At 33.4% G+C, this 27,580-nt stretch overlaps 4 protein-coding genes across 4 annotated transcripts; 2 read left to right on the plus strand and 2 right to left on the minus strand.

Annotated features, from left to right (window-relative positions):
* The first annotated feature begins 2,114 nt into the window (after positions 1-2,114).
* Positions 2,115-7,012, plus strand: LOC108338604 (probable serine/threonine-protein kinase WNK4). Its single transcript, XM_017575584.2, has 7 exons — positions 2,115-2,956; positions 3,275-3,540; positions 3,882-4,105; positions 4,198-4,355; positions 4,436-4,739; positions 4,959-5,300; positions 6,019-7,012. The coding sequence occupies exons 1-7, from the start codon at positions 2,906-2,908 to the stop codon at positions 6,501-6,503; spliced, it is 1,830 nt and encodes a 609-aa protein (XP_017431073.1). The 5' UTR covers positions 2,115-2,905; the 3' UTR covers positions 6,504-7,012.
* Positions 7,013-8,749: 1,737 nt separating this feature from the next.
* On the minus strand, positions 8,750-10,214 carry LOC108337738 (transcription repressor OFP2). The gene has a single exon (XM_017574322.2). The coding sequence runs from the start codon at positions 10,076-10,078 to the stop codon at positions 8,936-8,938; it is 1,143 nt and encodes a 380-aa protein (XP_017429811.1). The 5' UTR covers positions 10,079-10,214; the 3' UTR covers positions 8,750-8,935.
* A 3,405-nt stretch (positions 10,215-13,619) lies between these two features.
* On the plus strand, positions 13,620-14,497 carry LOC108337848 (transcription repressor OFP17). Its single transcript, XM_017574448.2, has one exon. It carries the CDS (start codon positions 13,807-13,809, stop codon positions 14,362-14,364), a length of 558 nt encoding a protein of 185 aa, XP_017429937.1. The 5' UTR covers positions 13,620-13,806; the 3' UTR covers positions 14,365-14,497.
* A 559-nt stretch (positions 14,498-15,056) lies between these two features.
* LOC108337258 (protein GRAVITROPIC IN THE LIGHT 1) lies at positions 15,057-16,388 on the minus strand. The gene has a single exon (XM_017573740.2). It carries the CDS (start codon positions 16,386-16,388, stop codon positions 15,057-15,059), a length of 1,332 nt encoding a protein of 443 aa, XP_017429229.1.
* Between the last annotated feature and the right edge of the window lie 11,192 nt (positions 16,389-27,580).

Genomic DNA, 27,580 nt, shown 5'->3' on the forward strand with positions numbered 1-27,580 from the left:
TAATTGTATTTTTTTATTTTTAAATTTTAACTACACATAGTTAGGGATAAATATTAAAAACACAGCTAAAAAATATCATAAATTTAAAATTAATAAATATTTTTCATGTGATTAAGAAAAATAAAACTATATTTACATAAACTAAAAATCATATTTAAATCGATTACTTAATTATATTTCTAGTTTTGTTTCTAGAATGATACCAATATATAACAACTATAATTAATCTTCTAACTTTTATCTTTAACAAAACACAGAGGATTAAAACAGCAGTTTGTTTCCCGAATAGATAGTTTTATTTTAGAAAAAAATATCACCAATAAAAATAAATAAATAATTAATTTAGAAAGTAATAATGAAATTATAAAATCTATAAAAGTAGTAAAAAAAAATAAACAATATTCCCAACTATAGCGTAACTATACCTTTACGCGAATAACGTCCTTGACAGAATCAAAGAGTAATATTCAAAAACATATGCTGGAATATATCAGATAAACTTTCTTATATTAAAGGCTAAACGATTTTTGTCTTGATATTTCAAGTGCTTTTTAATATTTTCTAATTTGAAATATTTATTTATGATGTTATAAGATGAGTAAATTTTGTTTATATTTTTATCTTTCTAAAATTTTAATTTATTATCTTCACTCCTTAATTGATTTTAAAATAAATAAATTAGAAAAACATATCATATCTTAAATACCATCACAGACCCATTACATTACATGTCATTTAATATAAGAAAACTATTTTAGAAATAATGTGAATTCCTTATATAAATTTGAATTTATGTTTCATTAGTCTAATACACTCAAAAGAACTATCAACCTTATATAATTTAATACCTACATAAGAATTACATCTTAGAAAAAACAAAAATGTGAATCTATAGACATTTTTCTTTTACTAATTTTACTAAACAAAAAGATACGTAGTCATGTATTAAATTAGAATTTGCATACTGAGTCCACCAAACTAAAACATGAGAAGATGAATAACAGAGAGACACACACCATACCTAGCATGAAAGTGTGATGGGAATAGGAGTAGGCAGAGATAGTGGTGTGGTGGAGAAATATTATTCCACATTCCACTCACTAAAATTATCCTTTTCAATTCTGATTACAAAAATTGCATTTTTCTCGCCTATTTTATATATTTAATACATCTAGGATTTTCAATTATACTGTAAGAAAATATTTATAGTATTATCCAATCTATTTGATCATAATACTATGTAGAATTAATACTTAGTTTATACTCTCTTTCTGATTCTAAAATTTGTATTTTTTTTTTCTAAAGTTGTGTTTGGATAAAAGAATTAAAAGTAGAGAATGTAAAATGAAAGAAAAAAAAGGGAGAGGAATAAAGTAAAAATGTGACTACTTAAACTAAAGAAACAAAAAGTGAAAAAAAAAATAGAGTGTTCATGAATGATTTTATTAATGTGATAAAATAAAAAATATACATTAATAATAAAATTTATAAGATAATCAAACACAAAGTATGAGTTCTAAAAATAATTAAAAGACTAGTTTGAATAAGTAAACAGTATTTTAAATGGTGTTAATATATATAATCAATTAAATATCATCTTGAATACAATTTTTAAGGTAATTACTACAAAAACAATATCATAATTAAACCATGATACTTTTTTTAGTGTATACAACTTTAACAAGATAAAAATTTAAAATCTTTTTCATCCTTTCTAACTCTTTCACCAATAAATCCATTTTAAGGAGTTCATTGAATGATAATATAAAGCAACATATTATACTTAAAGAAACATTAAAACATTATAAAACTTTGTATTAAATTAAATTCATATCATTGAACATGATCAAAAGAGGTAAACGAGGTACAATTATGCCCTAACATTAATATATGTATACACATACATAAAATCAATTGAGAGAAGCCATATAATCCAAAAGCAAAAGTAGAGAAATTTATTGCTGACAGAGCACTTTACAAGTTGTCTTTCTCCACTGAGTGACCCCACCCTTTGGCACACAGGACACAGCAACAATGCTGTCGAGTAATTCAAAAGGGGTTCCAACACCAAACCCACTTCCATCCCAACTTCATTTCATGCTCTGGTTTTACTCTCTTTATCACTATCATTAATATTATAAGAACATTTTTTTCACCAACCATTGTTCATTATAAATTTACTCTACAAAGCTTGAAACCACACCAAAATCCTCACCTTCACAACTTCATCTCCTCTCTGTAATAGTTCCCTCTCTTCATTATCCCACTCTGTTTTTTTCTTCTTGCTCTGTTTTATTGGCCTTCCCCTGTTACTCACCAATGATTACACCAAAGCGGGTCCACAGATTCTTCAAGTTCCGTGCCTTAGTGCATTCCCTTATCTATGCCAACCATTCTTTGTGCCTTGTGAATGCCCAAAACTGACCCTGTGCTCAACCCTTATCTGCCACAAGTCCTCTGCACCAAAAGGAAGTACTTTGACACCAACCTGTCACTTTCCTTGTTAAATAGTACCTCCTTATTCTCCCATCCAATCACCCACACCTTGCCCCACTTTCTCATCCTTGCAACTTTCGTTTTCAAATAGAACAGAAACTAGAAAAATCAAATGGTTGCTAAGGACTATAACCACTTAACATGTACGGTTCTGAACATGGGCAAAATCATGCAGAGCATTGACTATTGTACACTTTTCTGGCTATTTTTTGGGGTCTTCTCTCACGTAAATCATGAAGGAAAGCCTCGAATCTAGGATAATACCATAAGACCATTTTGTTCCGCTTTTATATATTTTTTTATCCCGTTCTTCTTTTCTGCACAAAGAAAGCTGCAGTCTACAAGATATACTGTTTCAGAAAATATAAGAGGCTGTTGTCAAGTTAGTACATATAGATAACAATCGATCATGGCAGAACATTGTTATGTGGAAACCGACCCAACTGGTCGCTATGGCAGGGTAAGTTCTAATCCCTGTTTATCTTTCTCTGTATTTTATTCCATTTCTTTAGTCATTTGTTATGTTAGGGTTAAAAATATATTTCAATCCTTGTTTTTGTGCATAATAAGTATGGTTTTGTTGTTTTAGATGAGACATATTTTGGCCTACATAGTTAGTTTTGTATGAAAGTTTAATCTGTGAAGAAGTTATTATTACTCTTCTATAGGTAATCCACATAATTGTATAAAATTATGGAGAGGAAATCCTTTGTTTATAAAACTGTGTGTATTATCAATTAAAAAGGATTGATATTGGATGTTTGTCATTGATTATTAGTTTGGAGATGTTCTTGGAAAAGGGGCAATGAAGACTGTGTACAAAGCAATTGATGAGGTTCTTGGAATTGAGGTAGCATGGAACCAAGTGAGACTCAACGAGGCTCTTCGCACTCCTGAAGATTTGCAGAGGCTTTACTCAGAGGTTCATCTCCTCAGTACCCTCAAGCATCAGTCCATCATAAGATTCTACACTTCTTGGATTGATGTTGATAACAGGGCCTTCAACTTTATCACAGAATTGTTCACATCAGGGTCACTTAGAGAGTAACTAAACTTCCTTTCCAACTATAAATTAGGCAATTACTCAGTCTCATTATGTAGTTCATCACAAAATTGAGCAACCTAGGAATAACCGTCATCACAACGATTATGTTTGATACTAAAGAGGCTATTGGAACTTTTAACAATTATGAGAATACAATTATGAGCGTCAATGTATGCTGTGACTTTATGCTGTATATGAAAAGCATATAAGAACATAAAGTTGCAATTTACATTTCATTCACTGATTTGTTTTCAGTATTTAGAATGATTAGTCCTTAACTTCTGGTGGGAGAATACCGAGTTCATTAGAAAATTAATTGATGATTTTCTTGCATATGCAGATACAGGAAGAAATATGAGCGTGTTAGCATACAAGCTATAAAGAATTGGGCTCGCCAAATCTTACAAGGTCTTGTTTATCTACATGGCCATGATCCACCAGTTATACACAGGGACCTTAAATGTGATAACATATTCGTTAATGGTCATCTTGGACAAGTAAAAATTGGTGACCTAGGACTTGCTGCAATTCTTCGTGGATCCCAATCAGCACACAGTGTCATAGGTATTCACTTTTTCTCCAATGACTGTTTCACATAGAGCAGATACTAAGAAACATTATTATTTGTCATTGTCAATTAAAATTTTCCCCCTTAGGTACCCCTGAGTTCATGGCACCAGAGTTGTACGAGGAAGAATACAATGAACTTGCTGATGTGTACTCATTTGGCATGTGTGTGTTGGAAATGCTTACATCGGAATATCCATATAGTGAATGTTCTAATCCAGCCCAAATCTACAAGAAAGTGACATCGGTAACTTCGAATTCTGGTCTAAGTTTCTAGAGATATGTATAGCTGGTTGTTTTATTTAGAAAGAATATTTCATATTTCAGGGAAAACTACCAATGGCGTTTTTTCGGATTGAAGACATGGAAGCACAAAGGTTTATTGGAAAATGCTTGCTACCTGCAGAAAAGAGGCCTTCGGCAAAAGAATTGTTGCTTGACTCGTTTCTTGCATCTGATGATCCATCATCAACAACGAAATTTCCAATTCAGAAGCCATTTTTAAATGCCACTGAGATGGAGAAACTGCAATTAAATGATGATCTTCCGAGGACTGGAATGAAAGTGATAGGAAAACTGAATCCTCAAGATAATACTATCTTTCTCAAAGTACAAATTTCTGATAAGAATGGTTCGTAATCTTTTTCTCAACACAATAACCAGTTTGTTGATTTTAAGGAAAGCTCTCTTAATGTTACTTAAGACTCTGAATTACATGCTTCTTTCCATTTGACCTTTAAACAATTGCACATGTTTTGTTAATGAATTTCAGTCTTTTATTAGCTAAACTTTATTAGTAAACATCATCATATTAAAGTAACAATAATTGTTTTGCTGCCTGTTTCTGCAGGTTCTGTTAGGAATGTATTCTTTCCCTTTGACATTTTCAATGACACCCCTATTGATGTCGCAACTGAAATGGTGAAAGAGTTGGAGATTTCTGATTGGGAACCTTTTGAGATTGCAAATATGATTGATAGAGAGATATCTGCTCTGCTACCTCAGAAGAGGCAAACTAGCTGTTCAGATGCCTTTCACACATTCAGTTATATAGATGATGATGATTGTGATGATAATGATGCACCTCATCATCATTTTCGCTCCTTCTCTTCAAGTTCATCATTCCAAGAATCTATGCCAGATTTTGTCAGTAATGCTGAGGAAATATCAACTGGATATTATTGGCTCCATGGTATGTGTACTTGGTCCTTTTCCTTATGATATTGTGAATGCCTTGTATAATAGCTCCATATATTGAATTGTAGACCACCTTCACACTAGGAAGAAATGTAGATACTTCAAATGGCCATAGTCTAAGGCTACTGTGGTTGGAACTAATCTTCACATGACAATGTTATTAACTTTTTCTTATAAATTGGAAAAATTCAACTACATGTATCAGGAATTCATCAAGACTACGAATATGGGATGGTCTTGGACTAGTAAAAGACCTCTTTAGCAATTCACAATTAGTCTACTTAGAAAAAACTTTTTCATAAGCTTAAAGCTAAAACTTGCTTACACGGAAGCTAATTTGTTGGAATTATTTTCTATTAAGTTCTCTAATATTTAACTTTTAATTTGTGTAAACTAATGTTTTAGTTTACTTCTATGAAACTAAATAATTCTCTAAAAATGTTGTTGTACCTAAATACAATGTACATAAATACGTGTCAGAGAGCCCCATAATTTATTTATTTATTCCAGAAAATTATCTTATGTATCATGATTCAACTGTGATATATGACTTTATCTACTCCTCTTAATTTTTAAAGCTGATTTTTTGTTTTGGTCAACTATAGCTGTATTAAATAGTAGGCTTCTTTTGGATAGGATTATTGATGTTTTTTTGAAAAACATGTAATCTATTGTCGGTTTAACTATAGTAACATGAGAAACTATTGTTGCAGATGATTCGCATGATGATACCAGTTCACGATGCTCTTCACAGGGGACATATTCCAACCTGAATTACTCTTCTGTGGATGATCATCAGGATCAGTACAATATGCCTTCTTTGAGAAAAGATAAACTTCCCATCATGAAGAGTCACAGCAAGGGCAAAAAGGCTTCCCCTGGCGAAGACTTGAGCAATTTCAACCAATGTAAACTCATGGCAGGATCACAGGTTCCTTTTAATAGTAAAAGTAAGATGATGATGAACAATCAAAGATTAACAAGGAACAGGTCATTGATTGATATAAGGAGCCAACTATTACACCGATCACTGGTTGAGGAGGTCAACAAAAGAAGGTTGTTCAAGACTGTTGGTGCTGTAGAAAATATTGGATTTCAGGCACCTTGTGATGTTACAACAAAAAGGTCACATCATGTATCTGCTGCTAGGAATGAGAACTGTTCAAGGAGGGGCAAGGGGGAAAAAAATAAGAGATGAAAACATTTACATGTGTCTCTTGAACATTGAACAATAAATAAATGGAATGCATAGCCTTTTGTGTTCTATAAGGTTGAGAAATTATCTGGTTGATTAAATATCGGGTTAATTATCAGATTTCCAACGTAGGAAATGTCAATACTAAAGTTTGGCCACTAGCATAGGCAAAAATAATTGCACTGTTTGGATGAGTTAGGTTCAGATGAATGTGATTAAGTGTATAGATGTACATGGAGCGTGCTTAGCAAAAAATAATTGATTTTCGTGGGATGAAAGTCTTCTTAGAATGCTGGTCCAATGTGTTGTACTATTTCTGTTCTGTAGATGAAAATTAAACTAATTGGTGCAGCTGGTCGACTAGAATATGCTGATGCCAGTGCTTTTCTTTTACCTTTGCTTTCTCATTTTTGGAGCATGCATCGATTTGCATGCTGTCAGATATGAATGTATGTGCGCACTTTGCTGTCAATTATAAAAATTAAGAGCCATGTTTCCAAACCTTTTTCTAACTCAGGTTGAGTTAGTTTGTTGGCATTCTTCCATAGCAATCAAATTTTATGTTTTATGTCACATTTGATACTCAGGTTTGTCCAATTAATCATGCATAAATAATAATCGAAGGGGAAGTTTCAAATAAAAGTAATCAATTATAATTTTCTATTAAAATATGAAAAATGGAAATATAATTGACACTTTGTAAGTTATAGGTGGATGTAATGAAAACTTCACAGGTTTCAAATAATTTTAGTGAATGCTTGCAAGATATTTCTCTAAGGCTTTCTTTGGTTTTGAAGAATAAATAAAAATGATTAAAATAGAGAATAAATCAGTTAAGAAAAGAGAATTAAAGTAAGAAACAAAATCAAATATTTATATTTTTTTATAAATAAAAATAAATAAATAACAGAGAGAAAACTATTTTAAAAATGATCTAACTTGATTGATTTCAAAGCACTTTGGCAATAGATGTTATATAACTATGACTGAGAAACTAAACATTATGAATCTTCAATTTGGATCTAAAGTATGACATCCTTCCTTTGAACATTTTTATCTGTCTACTAATTAAGAATTCAGTTCTGGTAAAATGAGCTTCATTAAAAGGAAACAAGCTTTATAATGATGGACCCCATTTTTGAAAGGTGTGGAGATGTATCACTATTGCTTGTCTCATTTGTTGTTAGATGCAGCATGGCGTTATTTTCAAAGCTATGATTGTAGATATATGCAAATTTAAACATAACTTCAGTGCTAATTATATGTCCCTTGATCCTGAAGCTTAATAATGGTGGATTGCAGTTGAATAATGATGTTTTAGAACAGGGATCATTGTTGCCGGTAGTTTAGAACTGTTCTCATATGGAATGGAATAAATGAGAAGATAAAAAACGTTACTTTCAGTATTTCTTTTTAATTATTTTTATTACATTAAAATGCATATATATTCTAACAAAATTAAAGGGAAGGTAAAGACAATATTTCTATATCTTCTTACAAGACCAAGATGGGTTTTAAGCTTAATTAAACCTCGTAAAACTGGTTTGTAAGGTGAGGTTTCCACCTCACTTATATATTATAAATTGACCTTATCTCTAGTCGATATGGGACTTCCAACACACTCTCTTCATGCTGAGGTATAAACATCTCGTGCGTGAGAGTAGAAATTAATAAGGTAATCAGATAGCGGCCCGACAACGAGTGGAAACAGAAATTCCTACATAGAACTCGCTAGGACAGACTCTAACTATGGCTCTGATACTAATCAATCTTATGTAAGCAGTGGCATCTGAAACAAGATCACTCATCATCTCTAATCTGAAACAAGATCACTCATCATCTCTGAGCATAACAGTGGGATTCGAAGGAGAAGTAGCAGGTTTGCAACTAGTTAGACCAAATTCTGCCAAGATTTCCAAACAATACTTTCTTTGATTTAGCACAAGGCCCTGTTGTGATCGAGCAACCTCAAAACCAAGAAAGAATTTGAGAGAGCCTAAATCCTTGATGCTGAATTTATGATGTAAAAACTGTTTGACATCATTAATGGCCTGCATGTTATCTAGTCGATGTGAAACTTCCAACAAAGAGGACCTTTACTTGACATTTGATGACATGTAAGATCGAAAACAATTGAGATAGTGATAACATTGATAAGGAAATGGAAAGGGAATTCCACAAGTGTTTTTTAGCCATTAGTTTGCCCTCATCAGCAGCTAGATATATGTTTATCACATTGCATAGGAAAATTCAAAAACCAAGCAAGAAAATCAATTGATTCTTAAGATAAATTCAACGTTTCCTGGGATATTCCAGGTTGTCAAAACTCGAGGATGTTGTTTATATTGGTATCCTAATAGTTCAGAAGGGAAGTTGATCAAAAGAGTGGTGATAGTTACAAGACTATAAACATGCATTGGATAACAATGAGATATTTACATTCTAAGTTGAGCTAAGTCAAACCAAATTTGCTCAAATGCTTTAACAATGAGATCATGGTATTCACTTGAATTGAGGGAAAGGTAGCAGGCAAGTAGGTCCTCCAAATCTTTGGATGCTCGGATATTGTTCTCCACAATCATCTCCACCATTGATTCCCTGAAGTCACTCTGTGGATCAAATGAGGACTTCACAACAGCAAAACCATCAGGAAAGCCTGTGCCCCTTGAAACTCTGCTTGCAGTGGATGACACACTCCTTCTTGCACAGGCTTGAATTTTTCTGCTAGCAAGTTTTGGAGAATTGATTCTAAGCCTTATGCCAGGAGAATTAGCGAAGGGCTTTCTGTGACTGCTTTTTCTCCTCCTTTGAGTTCTGTTTCCTTCCTCTCTGTTAATTTCAATTGAGAAAGACTGATCATCCTGCAGCTCATCCCATTCAGTTGAACTTCTCAACTCAGTGGCTTCAATGACCTTGTCATCAAACTTCACTGGCTTTGTCAATATTGGAGCAAGACCCAGCAGCGAAATTGCATCAAACCTATCTTGGTTTTCAGAGTTCCCAAGGAAGGAGTCGTTGTTCATGTCAATGATGATGTCATTAGTGGAAGAGCTAACTCTGCAGCTGCCATTAGGGGCCATTCCATTAAGTAAATCAGGAACAGAAAAGCTGTCACATTCAGACTCAGAATAAGCATATTCATGGAGATCAGATTCAGAAGAGCTTTCAACTGAAGACACATCGTAATCTGGTGACTGATCTTGGTATGGTTTGATCCAATGATTGGTGGAATCATAGTTGGAAGTTGGTATGAAAGACGAAGAAACAACAGTGGGAGAAGGCTTGTAAATGGTTTTTCTCCTAGTCCTTCTCTTGGATGACGTTCTAGGTGAATCAGTGAATGGCATGTCCAAGTCTCTGGTGTGAATGGGAGTGTTGTATAGCTTACCAGCTCTGATCGGCTCAGAGGAGAAATAGTGTGAATATCTTGGCACCGACCTTTGAGATGTTGTTGGTGAAGATACTTTACTCTTCATTACATGAGAACCATTTCTCTTTCTTGATCTGCTCATATCTTTGAGCTTGTAAAACCAAGCATTTGGCATCATATCTGACAGCTTAAACCTGTTGTTCCCCATCAGAAATACGACACAGACACAGACAGAAATACCACTCTAGCTCTCTATGTTTGATATGTTTTCAATTGATATATGAGATGGAATGGAAGATGAATAAAGGAAGAAAGGTTGGTTTATAACAGGAGAAAAGAAAAAATTGAAATTGGTGGTCCAAAAGTGCCCAGCATGAAAGCAAGGGGGCCGAGTTTGTCCACCAAATTACTTTCTCTCATCATTGCTTACCAGCAAACATGCACAAAGCTCGTACTGTTTCTATTACTACAACATTATTGGTTTTCTGTATTCACGCTCGTCTAAGCTATCAATTCTATTATAACAACTGCAATATAGTTCTATGATAAACATTCCGTAAAGCACACTATTTATCATTATGAAAAAAAGACATGAACAGAATATATTCATTTCTATTTAGTTTAGGGAGTAAACGTCTTAACATCAATCATAATTCAAATTAAAAATTATATTTGGAGTTTTAAAATCCTACAAAAAAAATCACGAATTAGAAAAAATAAAAATATGATCCTCCTTCTGCAAAAAGCCATTACAGTTAATTAATAACCCGAAGAGTGGAATTCAGAAACCTCAAGAATTCCAAATGAGTGATAAAATATTACCAGGAAACTAATGGTTCTTTTTCAAAAAGATTTATCAAAGAGAAACAACACCAATAAAATAAAACAGGAGACCAATTCACATGAAAGATTAATATTATCTTCACCTCAATACCTTAAAGTAACGAGTTTATTGATCTATAAGATGTTTAACCTTTTTATTTCTGTACCGTACGATCGTACGTACGTAGAAAAGGTTTCTACAGTCAAGATCACGGAAGGATCGACCGGTTTGACTGATTGATACCGTTAAGTATTATCCAATCAAGATTATCAATAAACACTGTTTATTAGCCAATGAATCGTGATTAGAAATTTGTTAATCATAAGCTCGTCTCGAAATCTATAAATACAGATCAAGGTAAGAAGGTAAGTAATTGCATTTATTATAAATTTAAAAATTTATTGTGACCCGCGTCGGAATGCTTTTGAGACGGTTTAGAGCGTGGACAAGGAAGGATTTTAATTAAATGTATGTAGGATAATCTAAGGAAAGAAAGTGTGAATGAGTGTTTTGTAGAGATCCTCAACCCTATATTTATGTAAAATTTAGACTCATACTTAAATTTTCAACTTTTCAACATGTTCTTGGTTTTGGAAAAGTTGCAAATGGTTAATTATAATAGTTGATCCAAAGCAAAGAAACAAAGTAGTTAATTACAAGATACGTGGTGTGTTAAAAAGTTGCATGGTAGAAGTGTGTATGTATGATTCATAATGTGACTAATATTGTTGGACGTGGGAGGGTGAAGTCTCTACACACTTTGTATCAGTGATTACTATGCAACAACACTGCTTTCATGTTTGCTTACGAATATCTATTTTTTTTCCTTTGTTTGTGTGAAGTGGTGAGAGTGAGTAGCAACATTAATTTTTGGTGGGAGTTGAAGGATTGAATCTCATGATCTGCTTCTCCACGCTCTGTCTGGGGTGTATATATATGTTTGACCTTGAACAACTAATCATGACAACCATTTCTGTTATTGGTGCTCTCTTCACTCATTTATCCCTCAATTCTTGGCTTTATCAATGATGGCATTCTGTGCCTTTTTATCCACAACCCCCACATGCATACACAGTGCTTCCTTAACCTTCTCTCAAATTCTTTCATTCTTCTTCTGGTTTTTGTAATGAAAATAGCTGCATCATTTCATGTCTATGTCCATCTCTTACAGGCCCATTATGTGCATGTAGTTTAGGAAGGTGGGATATTTGATTAGATTAGTTTATAGAATATATTTAAGACATTCATGAAATTAATTGTGATACCATTGTATCCTCTGGTAGCTCCATTACTTAGATACATTTGTGTGATTACAAAATAAAAGTTTTCAGTATGAGCAGTAGCATAAGAAAAATTAGATAAATCCAATTTTAACCTTTATTAAAATATATTAAAAACCCTAACCTAACATATCTTATATTATAGAATAAACGTATTTTGCTTCATTAATTTATTTTTTATATGAATGGCAGAGATTTGCCTCTTCTTTCTTTGTTTATTTATCTATAGTTTTTCTCCTACTTAATTATTAAAAGATCACTGGAACAGATGTAAAGATTAATTGACTTACTGGAAGGAAGAATCACTCATATTGACCAAACTAAAGAGCTAAAGAAAATAAGAACAAACCGTTGAGAAATTTCAAATTGTAAATTCCGAGTGCCAATAACAGACCTCTTTAACAGTTCATTTCAAGCCCAATAAGATTGTAAATGCTTCCAATTTTATAATTTAACACCCCCACAATTACTAATTACACCACAACACATAAAAAAACTAGACTATCATTTACCACTGCACCACAACACCATTATCGCTATTCTCACCACTACCGGCATTGTCGCTTTCATCATCGTCGCGAAAAAAAAATAAAACACTTGCAAATGAAGTACAAGAGAGAAAATGTGGAGAAAAACACTTTCCTATAAGCTGTTTCTATAAGGTATTTCATGTGTTTTAGAAAATTCTTTCCAAAACACATTTCATGCATAGTATACCGAAAAACTGTTCCAAAAAACCATTATATGCATTTCAAAATGTTTATTCCAAAAATTTTATTTCGAAATTTGTTTTCCGAAACACATTCCGAAAATTTTGTTCTGAAAATCCTATTTTGATTTTTTTTTCCAAAAAGTATTTCATGAGTTTTGGAAATTTTATTCTAAAAGTCTTATTTTAAAAAGTTTGTTTCCGAAATTTTCCAAAATATGTTATCCAAAAATCACCTTTACAAAATAAACTAGTCATTTCTTAAAAAAATAAATAAATTAAAGGGTGCATGGTACAGGATGTAAAACCTTCCTGATTTCAGCATTGTAGTTAACCTTTTGATCATTTCCAAAACTACTAAAACGTAGCGTTCGTTACATAGAATAATTTCACTTATCTCTTTTTGTTCATCGATCAACAAAATGCCAGGGAAATAAAATAAGAGACAACACTGAAGACAGCCGAAATTCCCTTCACCCACCAACTCCACTAACTCTAATAATCTATCACCTAATATCCTTTGCTATAACAGCCAAGCATACCATTACAAGCACGATTGCGTTTGTTTAAGTTTTTTTAGAATTTCTTTTAATCAAACCAATATATCTTGTTAACACTATTTTCCCATGTTTTGCGTCCCTAGAAGTCAGAACAATGCATAATCCTACTAATTAACACTAAATAACATGAGATTAGAATTAGCAAGAAGATAAATAAAATGTTATTTTTCCTCAAATGAAGGTTCATAGTACAGCTAAAGACAGCACTGCTTCATTCCCTTAACGCGTAAGTTGTGTGGTAACATATTCATGCTACTGCCATGCCATTTCTATCCAATGCCACATCACTGAAAGACGTGAACCCCACACACACCAACTAACTACACAATAAGCACAACTTGTTAAAGACCTCACACCCTCTCAACGCACCAATAGACTGCTCCTCTTTCTCTCTAACCAACACCACAACCTCAATCTCTCCGAGTTAACAACAGCTTAGGTTCCAACAAACATAACATCCACCTACAACAGTGATCACAAGCAACAAAGCCACCATCCTATAGTATTAGTGCGCACTAAAGCACTCTACTTTCTTCAACAACACTCCTCTCTTGCTTGTTAGAGATGAAAGGGAAAGCATTGGGTGCCTTTAAATCCAAGCTTCTCAGCCCATGCAAAAGGCTACTATTCTTCTTCAGACTTAAACCCAAGAAGCCTGTGTTTATAAGAGCTCTCAAGTTCCGAGCTCATAAGTCCTCATTACCTAAGGCCTTTCCCAAAAGACCAACTATGTCTTCTTTGTTGCAATCAGTGTTTCGTTCTCCAAAGAAATCTAAGCACACAAACACAGTGCAAGGACTCAGGAGTCCCTCCAATGTTCATGATACTCCACTCTTTCCTTCGCTGCCCACACCGGCTTGTGCAAAGGCTTGTGAGGTGGAGAAAAGTGAAGAAGATTCAAGGCAAGCGGTGGAAGATGCCTGCAGGAGTTTTGAGAACTATTTGGTGGAGATGATTGTGGAAGAAGGGAAGACCAGGGACTTGATGGATGTGGAGGAACTTTTGTATTGTTGGAAGAACCTTAAGTGTCCTGTCTACATTGATTTGGTTAGTAGATTTTATGGAGAGCTTTGTAAGGACTTGTTTTCTCCTGGCACTGGGGACAGTAACAGTTCCCAGTGAAGGCATAAGGAGAGAGTGCGAGAGTAAATAGATATTGATTTTTTAATTTTCAATTGAGTGTTCCCACAAAATTGGATGTGTGCAATCTATAAGTGTAGTAGTTTATATGAAATGATCCATATTGACTTATTTATCTCAGTTTTGATGAAATAACACTATCCCAAAATCTCAACACCTATGGACTTACATAGATCAGACTCTTGATTTTGTTTGAAAAACTGAATTCTTGCTTCTTGTCTTTTTGGCAATAATCAAGATTAGCATTTTAGGATGAAAACGTAAAAAAGACTTATATGGCCATTATGAGTCTCTAGTATGATGGCATTTTAACTATGAAGACACATTATGATCCTAAATAAACCAATAACAGCATACTGTCACTCTGTTACGAATAAAATAAAGTGCATTCATGAAAAGCAGTTTTACATGAACACCTATTTACAGTTTATAGAGAAATTTGAAAGGTTAAAACGAAAAATACAGAGCAGTAAGGAAATTTAAGACCACTGTAACTACTAGCAATATCAGGTCTCTAATTAATAGAAAAGATTACAACACAGAGCTGGTGGTTAAGGTTCTAGCATTACCTAGTAGTCATGGTTATCTTGACTAGCTAAGGTTCCATTCAAATAACTCTAGTACAAAATTTATGTGGTTCTGTTAGCTGAATTACCAGTTAAAAAGGCCACCATTTAGCTTGAACATTTTGACACATAAACTCGGGACTTCACCACCATCTTTCCAATTTTAAACCCTGGCATGATCATGAATTGAACTTTGTGGGTCGTTCTTTCTTCGTCTGAAAGCATTGCACTCTCCTTTTCTTCTTCAACAGATTCCATGTACAAGTTGGAGAACACACTTCCTCTGTTCACGGAAAATAGAGTTGCTGCAGAATCTATAGACCGAGCAGATCCAAGTAAAACCCAAACCCATTTTGCCATCTTAGCAAACAATTGATAGAACTCAGTTCTAGGGTGCTTGCCATTCATTATAAACGTCCGGTGATCCAAATTGCCGAAGAATGACTCTTCCATTTTGGGATGCACAACGAGAAGGTATTTTTCTTGAGAAAATTTGGCAAAATCTGAATGTGGATTCTCCATAAGTGCATCAAAAGGATCATCAAACTTCATAATATCGCTCACATCATAAGATGTTAACGGAGCAACATGAAACATTCTGCGAGCAATGTATGACTCAAAAGCATACTTCTTGTCACACCTTTTGGAATAAATAACACCATTCTCAATAGAATTTGCAGCCCTATCAAGGTCCCAACCTGAAGCTTTCATCAAGCTAATCATTGGTTTTGCAAAATCATGAATGGACTTTGAAGCAGCCTTGAAGATATCCTCAAACTCAGTAACACTCAAAAAGCCTGCCCTCCTTTTCTCCAAACTTATCTGCTTGATCTTCTCAGTGAGATTTTTATTCCCTATCTTCAAATCCAGCAGCTCGCGCCCCAATCGGACAATCTCAGAATCTTTGGCACTGTTTTGAGACTTAAGCTTCCCCAACAGTGCTTCCTTGGCCACAATCTCAGCCATTAAGGGAGCAGAACGAGAGGCATTGAACCTTGCTTTCTTGCAATGTTTCTGTGTGTATTCGCGCTTGAACTTGCAAATCTTCTCAAGCTCAGCAACAACCAGGTCATCAGCAGCAACTATTTTCAGAGGGTCATAAGGGATATGCGCCTGCTGAAGCTGAAGATATGCCAATTTCAGTGCTGAAACAGCATCAAATATCTTCCTCGTGACCTCCAAACCAGCACAAGCCTTCTCCTTGGCTGGCACTTCAATGGGGTGGGGATGCACTTTCTGGTGATAGCATTTGCTCTCTTCATTGCTGTTTTCACTCAAAGGAGTCTCATTGCAAATGGGTCTGTGCAAGTGAGGGAGATTGGGGATTTCAGAGGAAAACACCCCAATAGACTTCAATCTACAAACTTTGGCAAACTTGCAGACCATTTCTGATATGTTATTTGAGTTGGGTTTCACTGGCTTAGTATCTGAGCATTCCATGGTTAAAAAGATCAAACCTTGAGCTCATACAAATAGATCCTGCAGTGATCCTTGCTTCAACAAACAAGTAAGAACTTCACCAAATCCAGATAAAAAGAAGCAAAACACTGTCTCAAAGCGCATTTGATGAAATGTGGTTTTCTAACCACATTGCAAACACCTAATAACTCAGCCAGAGCCAAGATTCCAGGCACAAACACCAGGTAGTGGTGGCAAGTAGGATCCCAGATTAAAAAAATGTAAGAAAATCTGTTTATTTTGAAATTTTAAAAATAGCAAACATAAAGCCTAAATGTTTCCCAGGTCACATTTCAACACCTAAAAAACTCATTGTTGTATTCAAACTTCACAACACAACACAATTAAAAACGCCACTAAAAAAAGAGCCAAAACCCATTTGAGTTTCAAAGGAAAGCAAGAAGGCAGAACCAAAATCTAACCAGAATGTGGAAGTGTAGTGGGAGGAATAGTGATGAACAGTACAAGTTTGCAAGTTCTCTCAGTTGGAGTTCAGTGCTTGTTGGCACCATCTTCTGTCTGACATATGAAAGTTTGAAACTTGAGCGAATACACATTCATACGTGTGTGAGAGTGTTGGCTTCGTGCGAAACGCGAGAAAGTCATTGTTTATTCATTATTACCATGTTATTTTATTATTATTCTGGGTGTTTGGGAAAGGGGTAAGAAGCAGGAAAGGGAATCTTAATCTGTACCGTTTCAAAAAAATGAAAGATTTTCTCAGAGAATGGAGAGAGAGAAAAGGTGTGCGTGTAAATGTACATGCAGAGCAGGAAGGGACACGCGCAAACCAGTACCAAAAATGAAGTTTGAAGAAAACAATGAAACCATAAAGCAATAATATGCACGCGAGATTGTTACTACTTGTTTGGTTTCTTTCGAAATCATGGATCCCCATGCAGATCATCCAACGCCACTCATTGATTCCCTACAAACAAAGAACAAGCGATCGTGACCGTTCATTCTTTGCGCGTGTGCCATTGTTGATACCAATACTGCTAGCAAATTTTTTATTTTATTTTTCAAACTCATCAATCCCCCCATTAATGCTTTTATTAGCATTCAAAGAACTTCATATTCATGGGTTTTCAGTTTTTAATTAAATATTAAAACATTTGTTTTACTCTTGTACATTATTATATTTATATATTTATGAATACCAACCAAAAATGATTGACGACGATGTTATTATATTTAAAGCAGAACTCATGCATTTACTTAATACTATATGTTAATTTAATAAATCATAATTTAACAGTTCAATCCTCATTAATTATTTTACGATTATATTATGTGAATGTTCAAAAGTTTATTTAATAATATTTATAATTCTATGATTAGATATTATAACCTCACAATGAGATATGGATTTGTCTACGTCTATATTCATACCTGATATATAAATTCATACATATATTTGTTTACAATATCTTAAAAGTATGAAACTTGTATGCTATCTTCACTTTTTAAATAATGAATATTCTCATATTTTAACTCTACTCTCATACAATAAAAATATGATATTATAAATTTATTTTGCTGATAAAACAATCATGACTAAATCTCAAAAGAAGTTTTATTTTCTTTCCTTCAATATCAAATATAAAAGGAATAATTACAGTTACATAATTTTTTTTAAGTAGATTACAGAATAATAATTCTATAAATGTCAAATAAATTATAAAAAGAGAGTAAATTATTGAAACATAGATGATTATGTGAATAAAGACCATATAAATATGTGTAAACTCATTTCTATACATGTTTAATTTAAAATGTTGAGTATTATTGTGATTAACCAATATTTTCTTTCAAAATCAATATATTAAAAGTGTGAGTTTGTTTCTCTTCCCTAACAATAATCTCATAATTGAATATTTTCTTACTCATTTTGAGTGTTATAGAGTTTTTTACAAATAAATCTCCACTTAATACTTGAAATTCTTGCAAAGTTCATCCTTCACACATAATTCAACTCAAAATATTACACTTTTCCAACAACTCATTTAGAAACATGTTTTTTTTAACATCTTCGCTACCACCATGGTGTTCAAACCTAAACCATAGGCTAAGAGCCTTATGGTTACACACCCATTTAGACATTATTATAACTCGTAGAAAATGAGTAAAACATAATAAGATAAAGTTAAATTGTGTTTTAAAACTTTTAATAATTTTCTACAAGTATCATTTGATGTGTAATCCGATGATAGACTTATATTAATTAGACAATTTGACAAGGATCTTCAACTTCTCTTTGTTTAAGTTAGTGCGATTTAATAACATGCAATGTTAACAAGATAAGAGAAGAGGATAACCATTTTTATACTAGTTTATTTAATAACTATGTCTAACTCTTAATCAGCTAATTAATTTCCAATGGGTAGACTATTCATGTGAAGTATGTGTTATAATATATTAATTATTGCAAAAGAACATTAGGTTTGTAACGTTCTTTCCAACGTTCAAAAAATTTATGGCTGCAACGTTCAATTGTTTTAAAGCTGCAACGATCATTTTCTTTGTTGCAAGGTGCTTTATATGTTCTATAAATAGAACAACTATTTTCATTCCAAAACACATCAAACTATTTCTCTCATCCTCTCATTTTCTTATTCTCTCCTCTCTCTCTTTCCTTCTAAGAAAATTCTGAGTTTATTTTATACTCGTTTTAGAAATCCTTGCTAGTTCTGAGATCCTCAAAAACTCTAAGAAGTTCCTATTGTATCCTGGGAGACTTACGCAATACATCGCGGATAAGTCCTTAAGGAAAATTACTCTACACGCCTCAGGGAATACCTTTTTTTTCTCAGCTTTTCTACAAAAATTTTAAAGACTTATGGCTGACATCAACAACATGCCTTCGGAGAGCCAAACCATTGCTTCTGGAACCCAGACAGTCTTCACAAAATCACTTCCAGACGTGTCAAAAATCGAGGTTTTCTCTGGACAGAACTTCCGACGCTGGCAAGAACGTGTGTCCACCCTTTTAGACATGTATGGAGTTGTTGTTGCTCTTTCATCTCTGAAGCTCGACTCCACTATTCTTTCAAACTCAAAACTAGTTGAAGAATGGACTTACGCGAACAAGGTATGCCGACACACTCTACTAAGTGCACTTTCTAATGATTTGTTCGATGTGTATTGTTTCTATAAGGAAGCAAAAGACATTTGAGACTCGTTGATTCTTAAATACACTGCCGAAGATGTCATCAAACAAAGATTCGTCATAGGGAACTACTACCGTCGGGAGATGATTGAAGACAAGGACATAAAAACTCAAATCAATGAGTAGCACAAGCTGTTGGAAGATATCAAAACAGAAAATATTCTTCTACCAGATGAATTTGTTTCAAAACTTATGATCGAGAAATTGTCACCATCCTAGACAGATTACAAATAACAGTTGAAACACAAGCACAAATAGATGTCTCTACCAGAACTCATTACACACATAATAATTGAAGATACCAACAAGAAGGAGTCTGCTACTACAAGGGCCATAACTTTATCTGCAAAAACAAATTTGGTAGAAGTAAGACTTGCTCCCAAAAGGTACGAACACAAACCTGATCACAAAAGGAAAAATAATTTTCTTAAATCTCGTCCCAATGAATCTAAGCTCACCTTTAAGAAGAAAGAAAATTGTTTCGTATGTGGAAAGTCAGGCCATCATGAACCACAGTGCAGGCGTAGAGTAAGAAACGACAATACTCCTAGGACAAATATAGTCGAAGGAGATGACATTATTGTTGCAGTCATTTCTCAAGTAAATTTGATGACTAATGTGAGCAAATGAGTGGTAGACTCTGGTGCTACCAGGCATATATGTGCAATTAGAAGTTCCTTTACCTCTTACACTGGTGTAGGGATGGAGAAGAACATGTCTACCTCGGAGATTCCAGGACCACTCCTGTTCTGGAAAAAGGAAAAGTTCTTCTTAAGCTCACATCTGTAAAGACTCTAGCCTTGAGTGATGTGCTACACGTGCCATCAGTCAGAGTTAAGTTAATCTCTGTAGCACTATTGGGAAAGGTGAGGGTTAAAGTATTATTGGAGTCTGACAAGATCATTATGACAAAAAATAATGTTTTCGTGGGAAGGGATATTGTGATCAAGGTCTCTTTATTCTAAATGTTTTTGAAAATATTAATGAATCAAGTACTTCTGCTTATATTGTTGACTCGTATGATATATGGCATGCTAGATTAGGACATGTGAATTCCTCGTATGTTTTGAAATTACAACGACTATGATTAATTAATATGCACGATAAACAGAGTAGTAAATGTGATATATGTGTAGAATCTAAATTAACAAAGAAAATATGTTTTTCTATAGAACGTCAAACTGAACTCTTAGGGTTAATTCATACTGATCTAGCTGATTTGAAACAAACCATGTCTAGAGGAGGTAAAAAATATTTTGTGAGCTTTATAGATGATTATTCTAGATACACCAAAGTTTACTTAATCAAACATAAAGATGAAGCCTTTGATGTGTTTTTAACCTATAAAGCAGAAGTCGAAAATCAGTTGAATAAGAAAATCAAGAGGATTAGATTAGATGGAGGTGGTGAGTATGTGTTGTTTAATGACTTTTGTGTTAAAGAAAGGATTATCCATGAAGTGACCCCACCATATTCACCTGAGTTTAATGGAGTAGCTGAGAGAAATAATAGAACTCTTAAGGAAATGATGAATGTTATGCTTGTTAGTTCTGGTGCACCTGATAACATTTGGGGAGAAGCCTTGCTTACTACATGTTTTTTACAAAATAGAATGCCCCATAAGAAAACTGGTAAAACTCCTTATGAGTTGTGGAAAGGTTACCAACATAACCTTAAATATCTAAAAGTGTGAGAGTGTCTAGCTAAGGTAATGTTACTTGATCCCAAGAAAAGGAAAATAGGCTCTAAAACCTCTGATTGCATGTTCTTAGGTTATGCTGAACATAATGCTGCCTATAGGTTTCTAGTAGTTAAAATTAACATACTTGAGAGAAATTCTATAATGGAGACGAAAAATGCTGAGTTTTTTGAACATGTGTTTCCCTTAAAGGTTAATGAGATGTCTCAACTTGTTGATGATAATAATAATAGTGATACCATGAATGAAGATTTGAGAAGAAGTAAAAGACAGAGAAAGAAAACTTCCTTTGGAGATTACTTTTATACTTATCTTGTTGATAATGACCCAACAAGCTTTGTAGAAGCTATTAGTGCTCTTGATGCAAAACAGTGGGATAAGGCCATTAGGACTGAAATTGAATCAATTCAGAAAAACAATACTTGGACTTTAGTAGATGTGCCTAAAGGAGCAAAACCCATTGGTTGTAAATGGATCTTTAAGAAAAAGTATCACCCTGATGGATCCACAAAGAAGTATAAGGCAAGACTAGTAGCAAAAAAATTTACTCAAAAACCTAACATAGATTACTTTGATACTTTTGTTCTTATGACTAGGATTTCCTCTATTCGAGTGTTGTTAGCTTTAGCAGCTATCCATAAACTAGTGATACATCAAATAGATGTTAAAACAACCTTTTTGAATGATGATTTAGAGGAAGAAATTTATATGACTCAACCTGAAGGGTGTTTTATACCTGGTCAAGAGGATAAAGTATATGCAAACTCCTAAAATCCTTGTATGGGCTAAAACAAGCACCAAAATAATGGCATGAAAAACTTGATAATGTGTTGCTTTGTGATGGTTTTTAACCTAATGATGCTGATAAATGTGTGTACTCTAAATCTGAAAATGGTAATTATGTCATTATATGCTTGTATGTGGATGACATGTTAATATTTGGTACATGTAATGAGATTGTCGCTAGAACTAAATTGTTTCTAGGATCAAATTTTGAAATGAAAAACATGGGTGAAGCCAATGTCATTTTAGGTATTAGAATCATAAAGAAGGGAGATATAAATATTATTATCCAAAGAATAATACATTGAGAAACTTCTTAAGAAGTTTGGGTTTTATGACCTAAAACCTGTGAGTACCCCTTATGATGTTAATTCTAAATTAATGAAAAATAAAGGAGAATTTATATCTCAGCCTCAGTATGCCCAGATAATTGGGAGCTTCTTGTACTTGATGAGCTTTTCTAGACCTGATATTGCTTATACAATAGGTAGACTAAGTAGGTACACTCAATGTCCAAATCAAGAACATTGATATGCACTTGTTAGGCTTATGAGATACTTAAGAGGTTCATTGGATTATGCCACTGAATATAGTGGATTTCCCGCTGTACTAGAAGGTACAATGATGCTGACTGGATCTCTGATTCAGATGAGACAAAATCCACTTGTGGTTATGTATTCACACTTGGGGGTGGTGCGATTACATGGAGATTAGCCAGGAAAACAATTATTGCAAGATCAATAATGAAATCTAAGTTTGTTGCTCTTGAGATGGCCAGTAATGAGGCTAAGTGGTTGAAAATCTTCTTAGGGAACATTTCACTAAGAATGAAACCAATCCCATCGGTATTACTGTGATTGTCAATCAGCAATAGCTATAGCTAAAAACAAGAATTACAATGGAAAGAATAGACATATACAATTGAGACACAATTTGGTGAAGCAACTGCTAAAAAGTGGAACCATTTCCATTGATTATATGAAGTTAGAACGAAATCTAGCAGATCCTCTGACAAAACCCCTAGGAAGACAAATGATATTAGAAACATCGAGAGGAATGAGACTTGAGCCACTTGCAAACAAATAAGTGATGGTAACCCAACCTTTGTGATTGAAGATCCCATGAATAAGGTTCATATGGGTAAAAACAAGTCACTTATTAGTTCTGATAACACTAAATTGATTTTAATCAATTATGTCTCTTCCTATGGTGTGTGTGAAAGTGTTAAAGACTGCCTTATAGAGAGGTTAAACTTTTTCATTAAAATTCTATGTGGTGAAAGAATTTTAGCTTAAAATGTCTTTAATGATTTTCATATCCCTTATGGATGGTGTATGATTTGCAGAATACACTTGATGAAATCACCTATATGAGTGTCGAGTGGGGCCACTTGCATGAGATCTTGGCATGATCTCTAGAGCACTCATGAATACCGACCTAGTAAGCGCAACACAATGATAACAACAAGGATTGTGGGGGTGTATTATGATTGATAAACCTCTAACACACGTAAAGTGCCTTTGGTTCATATAACTTGCTATATCAACTACACTGTGTGTTAAGTATCTCAATCTAAGACTGGTTCATATAGCTTGCTATACCAGCTCTTATGCATTACATCCTATGAGACCTAGAATTAAAGTTTCTTATCTTTCTTTTAGTGTTTGACCTATTTAAGTCAAAGACTTTTTTCTTTCAACTTCTTTTGCAATATGTGGGGGATTGTTATAATATATTAATTATTGCAAAAGAAGGTTAGGTTTGTAACGTTCTCTCCAACGTTCAGAAAATTTATGGCTGCAACTTTCAATTGTTTTAAAGCTGCAACGATCATTTTCTTTGTTGTAAGGTGCTTTATATGTTCTATAAATAGAACAACTATTTTCATTCCAAAACACATCAAATTATTTCTCTCATCCTTTCATTTTCTCATTCTCTCCTCTCTTTCTTTCCTTCTAAGAAAATTATGGGTTTATTTTATACTCTTTTTAGAGATCCTTGCTAGTTCTGAGATCCTAAAAAATTTAAGAAGTTCTTATTTTATCCTGGAAGACTTGCCCAATACACCGCAGATAAGTCCTTAAGGGTAGTGACTCTACACGCCTCAAGAAATACCTTTTTTTTGTCAGCTTTTCTACAACAGTATGCACAAGTTTTCTTTTGAGTTATAACCACTCCTAGCTTGTCTTGCCAAGTATTTATTAACACTTGGTCATTGGTGAAGCAAAGTAGTTTTAGCTCTAATTCTAAGACATCATTGACATGACATAAAGTTGTTGTTTGAATAAAGTTTATGCCTTATAGACAAAATATAATCATGATTTATGCTTTATTGTTTTCAATACTTAATCAAAATTACAAGGTGTTGGAATTTTCCTTAAATAAATCCTTTGGTCAAACATTCAGTGGAATTTTGTATACAAGCTCTCAAACCCATATAGACATAATCACACCCCCTTAATCAAACTTCTGGTATAATTTTCTATGTATGTAAATCTCCCCACCAATGTGGAGTTAGCCACACCCTTGTGGTCAAACTTCCCATGCAATTTTCTATATAAGTGCATATTTCTTACCCATATGGACACAAATACAATCCTATGGTAAAACTTTTGGCACAATTTTTGTATGAGAACTCTTTCCACTCACAAGTTGATATAGTCACATCCTTGTGATCAAATTTGGCTTAATTCTTATATTCCTTTCATATCATGTTAATGGAAACCAACTATACAGTAAGTGCACCAATTGCATGTAATAAGTGATAAATATCGTTCTCTCCTAAGAGAATTGTGCAACACTCAATAACTCTTACACTTAATAACTCAATTAGATCACAAAGTTCGTAAAAGCATAATGAAAACTCTTTTTGTACTTTTATCAAATAGTTGGTATGTGTCGCAACCGGGATCACGACGGGGAGACCGACGAGACTCTTTTAAAAATAATAAATAGGTTTTTTGAAAATCAGAGTTTGGAGTTGCCACCATAGTTTATTCTGGAAAACTACGGAAAAACCACAAAAGTAAGGCATGGTCTACAAAATCAGAGATTATGGATTCGGGAGTCGATTACACGTAGGGAAGGTATTAGCACCCTACAGCGTCTGCCCCAAGGCAGTACCTTTAATCAAATGTGGAAAGTTGATGTGGTTTTCAAAATGGTTAGTTTTCCTCGAAATAAAAATAGCAATACTAGTCAACACGAATGAAACAAAATGTTTTTTTTTTAGGAAAACCGACAAGGATTGACCTTGCTCCTACGTATTCTCATGTGAGAAATCAGGGGTACGTAGTTCTTTTGAAAATAAGTTTGGAAAGATGTTTGAGAAATTGATTTGGGAAATTGTTTGGAAAATTTGTTTGAAAATGATTAAGAATAACTTTGGATTTTTGGGAAGTGAAACTGACAAGGATGATTTGAAAGAGATTGATATTTTTTATGTTTGAAGATTTTATGATTTTTTTTGGTGTTTTTGAATTATTTAAAAATTGTCATGACGTGAACAATGAGCAAGAAACAAAACAAGTAGAAGGTAAAATTATGTTTGTGATTTTGAAAAGTTTTGTATTTTTTTATGATTATTAATATAACTGGTATGATTAAAAAAATGAGATGATAAAAGAAATCACATGAATGTTTACATTTAATTACAAGAAAATTATTTTTTTAATTTTTTTATTTAATTATCAAGCAAATCCAAGACTTGACATCGTAATCAAAATAATTATGAAAAACATAATTATCAAGCAAGTCCGAGACTTGACATGACAATCACAATTATTATTATAAAAAATTGAATTATCAAGCAAATCCGAGACTTGACATGATAATAATTATTATTATGAAAAATCGAATTATCAAGCAAATCCGAGACTTGACATGATAATCTATATTTTTGTGATTTTTTATTAGAGATGAAAAACAAAATGGTTTATAAATGAAAATTTAGAATAAAAAACAGTAACAGACAATTATGAAAATGTAAAACAAAATTTAACAAGATAATTCAAAATAAAAAGATAAGGTGAAGGAATAAGAACCTGGATGGAGAAGACAAGGATAGTCCAATCAAGATGGAAGTGAAAATGGAATCTTTAGGAAATGAAGAAGTTGATATGGAGGAGAATAGATGTTGAAGTGTTGGATGGTGGTGGAGTGTGGAGAAGAGATGTATAAGAGAAGAATGAAGTAGAGTTTTGGAATGGAAATGAAGAGGTTTAGTGTGTGAGAGAAGAGATGTATATTATGTAATTGTGTGTGTGTAAAATGGAGTGAAGAGAACGTGGGTATTTATAGAGTTATGAATGGAGAAAGTTGATGAAGAAAAATAATATAATAAGTGGGTGAAAAAATAAGATGAAATAAAATATAATAAAAAAAGTTAATAGTAAAAGTTAATGTGGAAAATGAGTGAAAGAAATAATATAAAAAGTGAATGGAAAAATGAGATGAAATAAAATATAATAAAAAAAGTTAATAGTAAAAGTTAGTGTGGAAAATAAGTGAAAGAATTAATATAAAAAGTTGGTGGAGAAATTAGGTGAAGAAAGTGGATGGAGGAAATAATAAAAAATGTTAATGAGGAAATTATGTGGAGAAAGTTGGTAAAGAAAAATAATATAAAATGTGAGTGGAAATGGTAGAGGAAGAAAATAGATGAAGGAAATAATAAAATAAGGTTGATGGAGAAGGTGATGGATAAAATATAATTTAGAAAAATGATAGAATAAATAAAAGTTAGTAAGAGAAATTAATATAAAAGTGGGGTGGGAAAATAGATGGAGAAAATGGATGATAAAATATGTTGGTGGAGAAGGTGGTGAATAAAATATGATTTAGAAAAGTGAATGGAGTAAGAGAAATTAATATAAAAGTGGGCTGGAAAAGTAGATGAAGAAAATGGATGAAGGAAATAATAAAATATATTGGTGGAGAAGGTGGTGGATAAAATATAATTTATAAAAGTATTGGAATAAATAAAAGGGGTTAAATATGTTTTTAGTCCCTAAACTATCACGCGATTTTGGGTTTAGTCCCTATTCGAAAGTTTTGTTCCTTTTAGTCCTCTTAGTTTTGAAACTCTTATGTTTAGTCCTTAAAATTGAACGACGTTAAATTTTCTTTGATGTGGCAAACGACGAGCCACATCTGATGCAAGTTACTGTGCCACGACGTTTTGGTTTCTGATATCAGATTAGGGTTCTTAATTTATTTTATTTTTTAATTGGGGAAAAGTGATTGCCTCCTCCTGGTGAATCTTGATGACACTATTCAAGAGCCTCTTCGAGATTGGGGTGCTTGCGATGAGATCCGCCCAGAGCCAGTAATCAATGGAGTGCTACATTCGCAATCACAACCAACTGACGCAATTAACAGATCAAGAAACTGTAAGGGAATAAAGCGAGGAAAAATGGGAGGAGAAGGAAGAAACCTGTTCGATGAGACGGTGAACGGGACTTCCATTGGAGGTGAGATTGGAGGTTTCTCGGTAGGTCCTTTTGACAGAGACGTTCTTTCTGC

This window comes from Vigna angularis, chromosome 7 (assembly GCF_016808095.1).
Source record: "Vigna angularis cultivar LongXiaoDou No.4 chromosome 7, ASM1680809v1, whole genome shotgun sequence".
NCBI classification, from domain to species: Eukaryota; Viridiplantae; Streptophyta; class Magnoliopsida; order Fabales; family Fabaceae; genus Vigna; species Vigna angularis.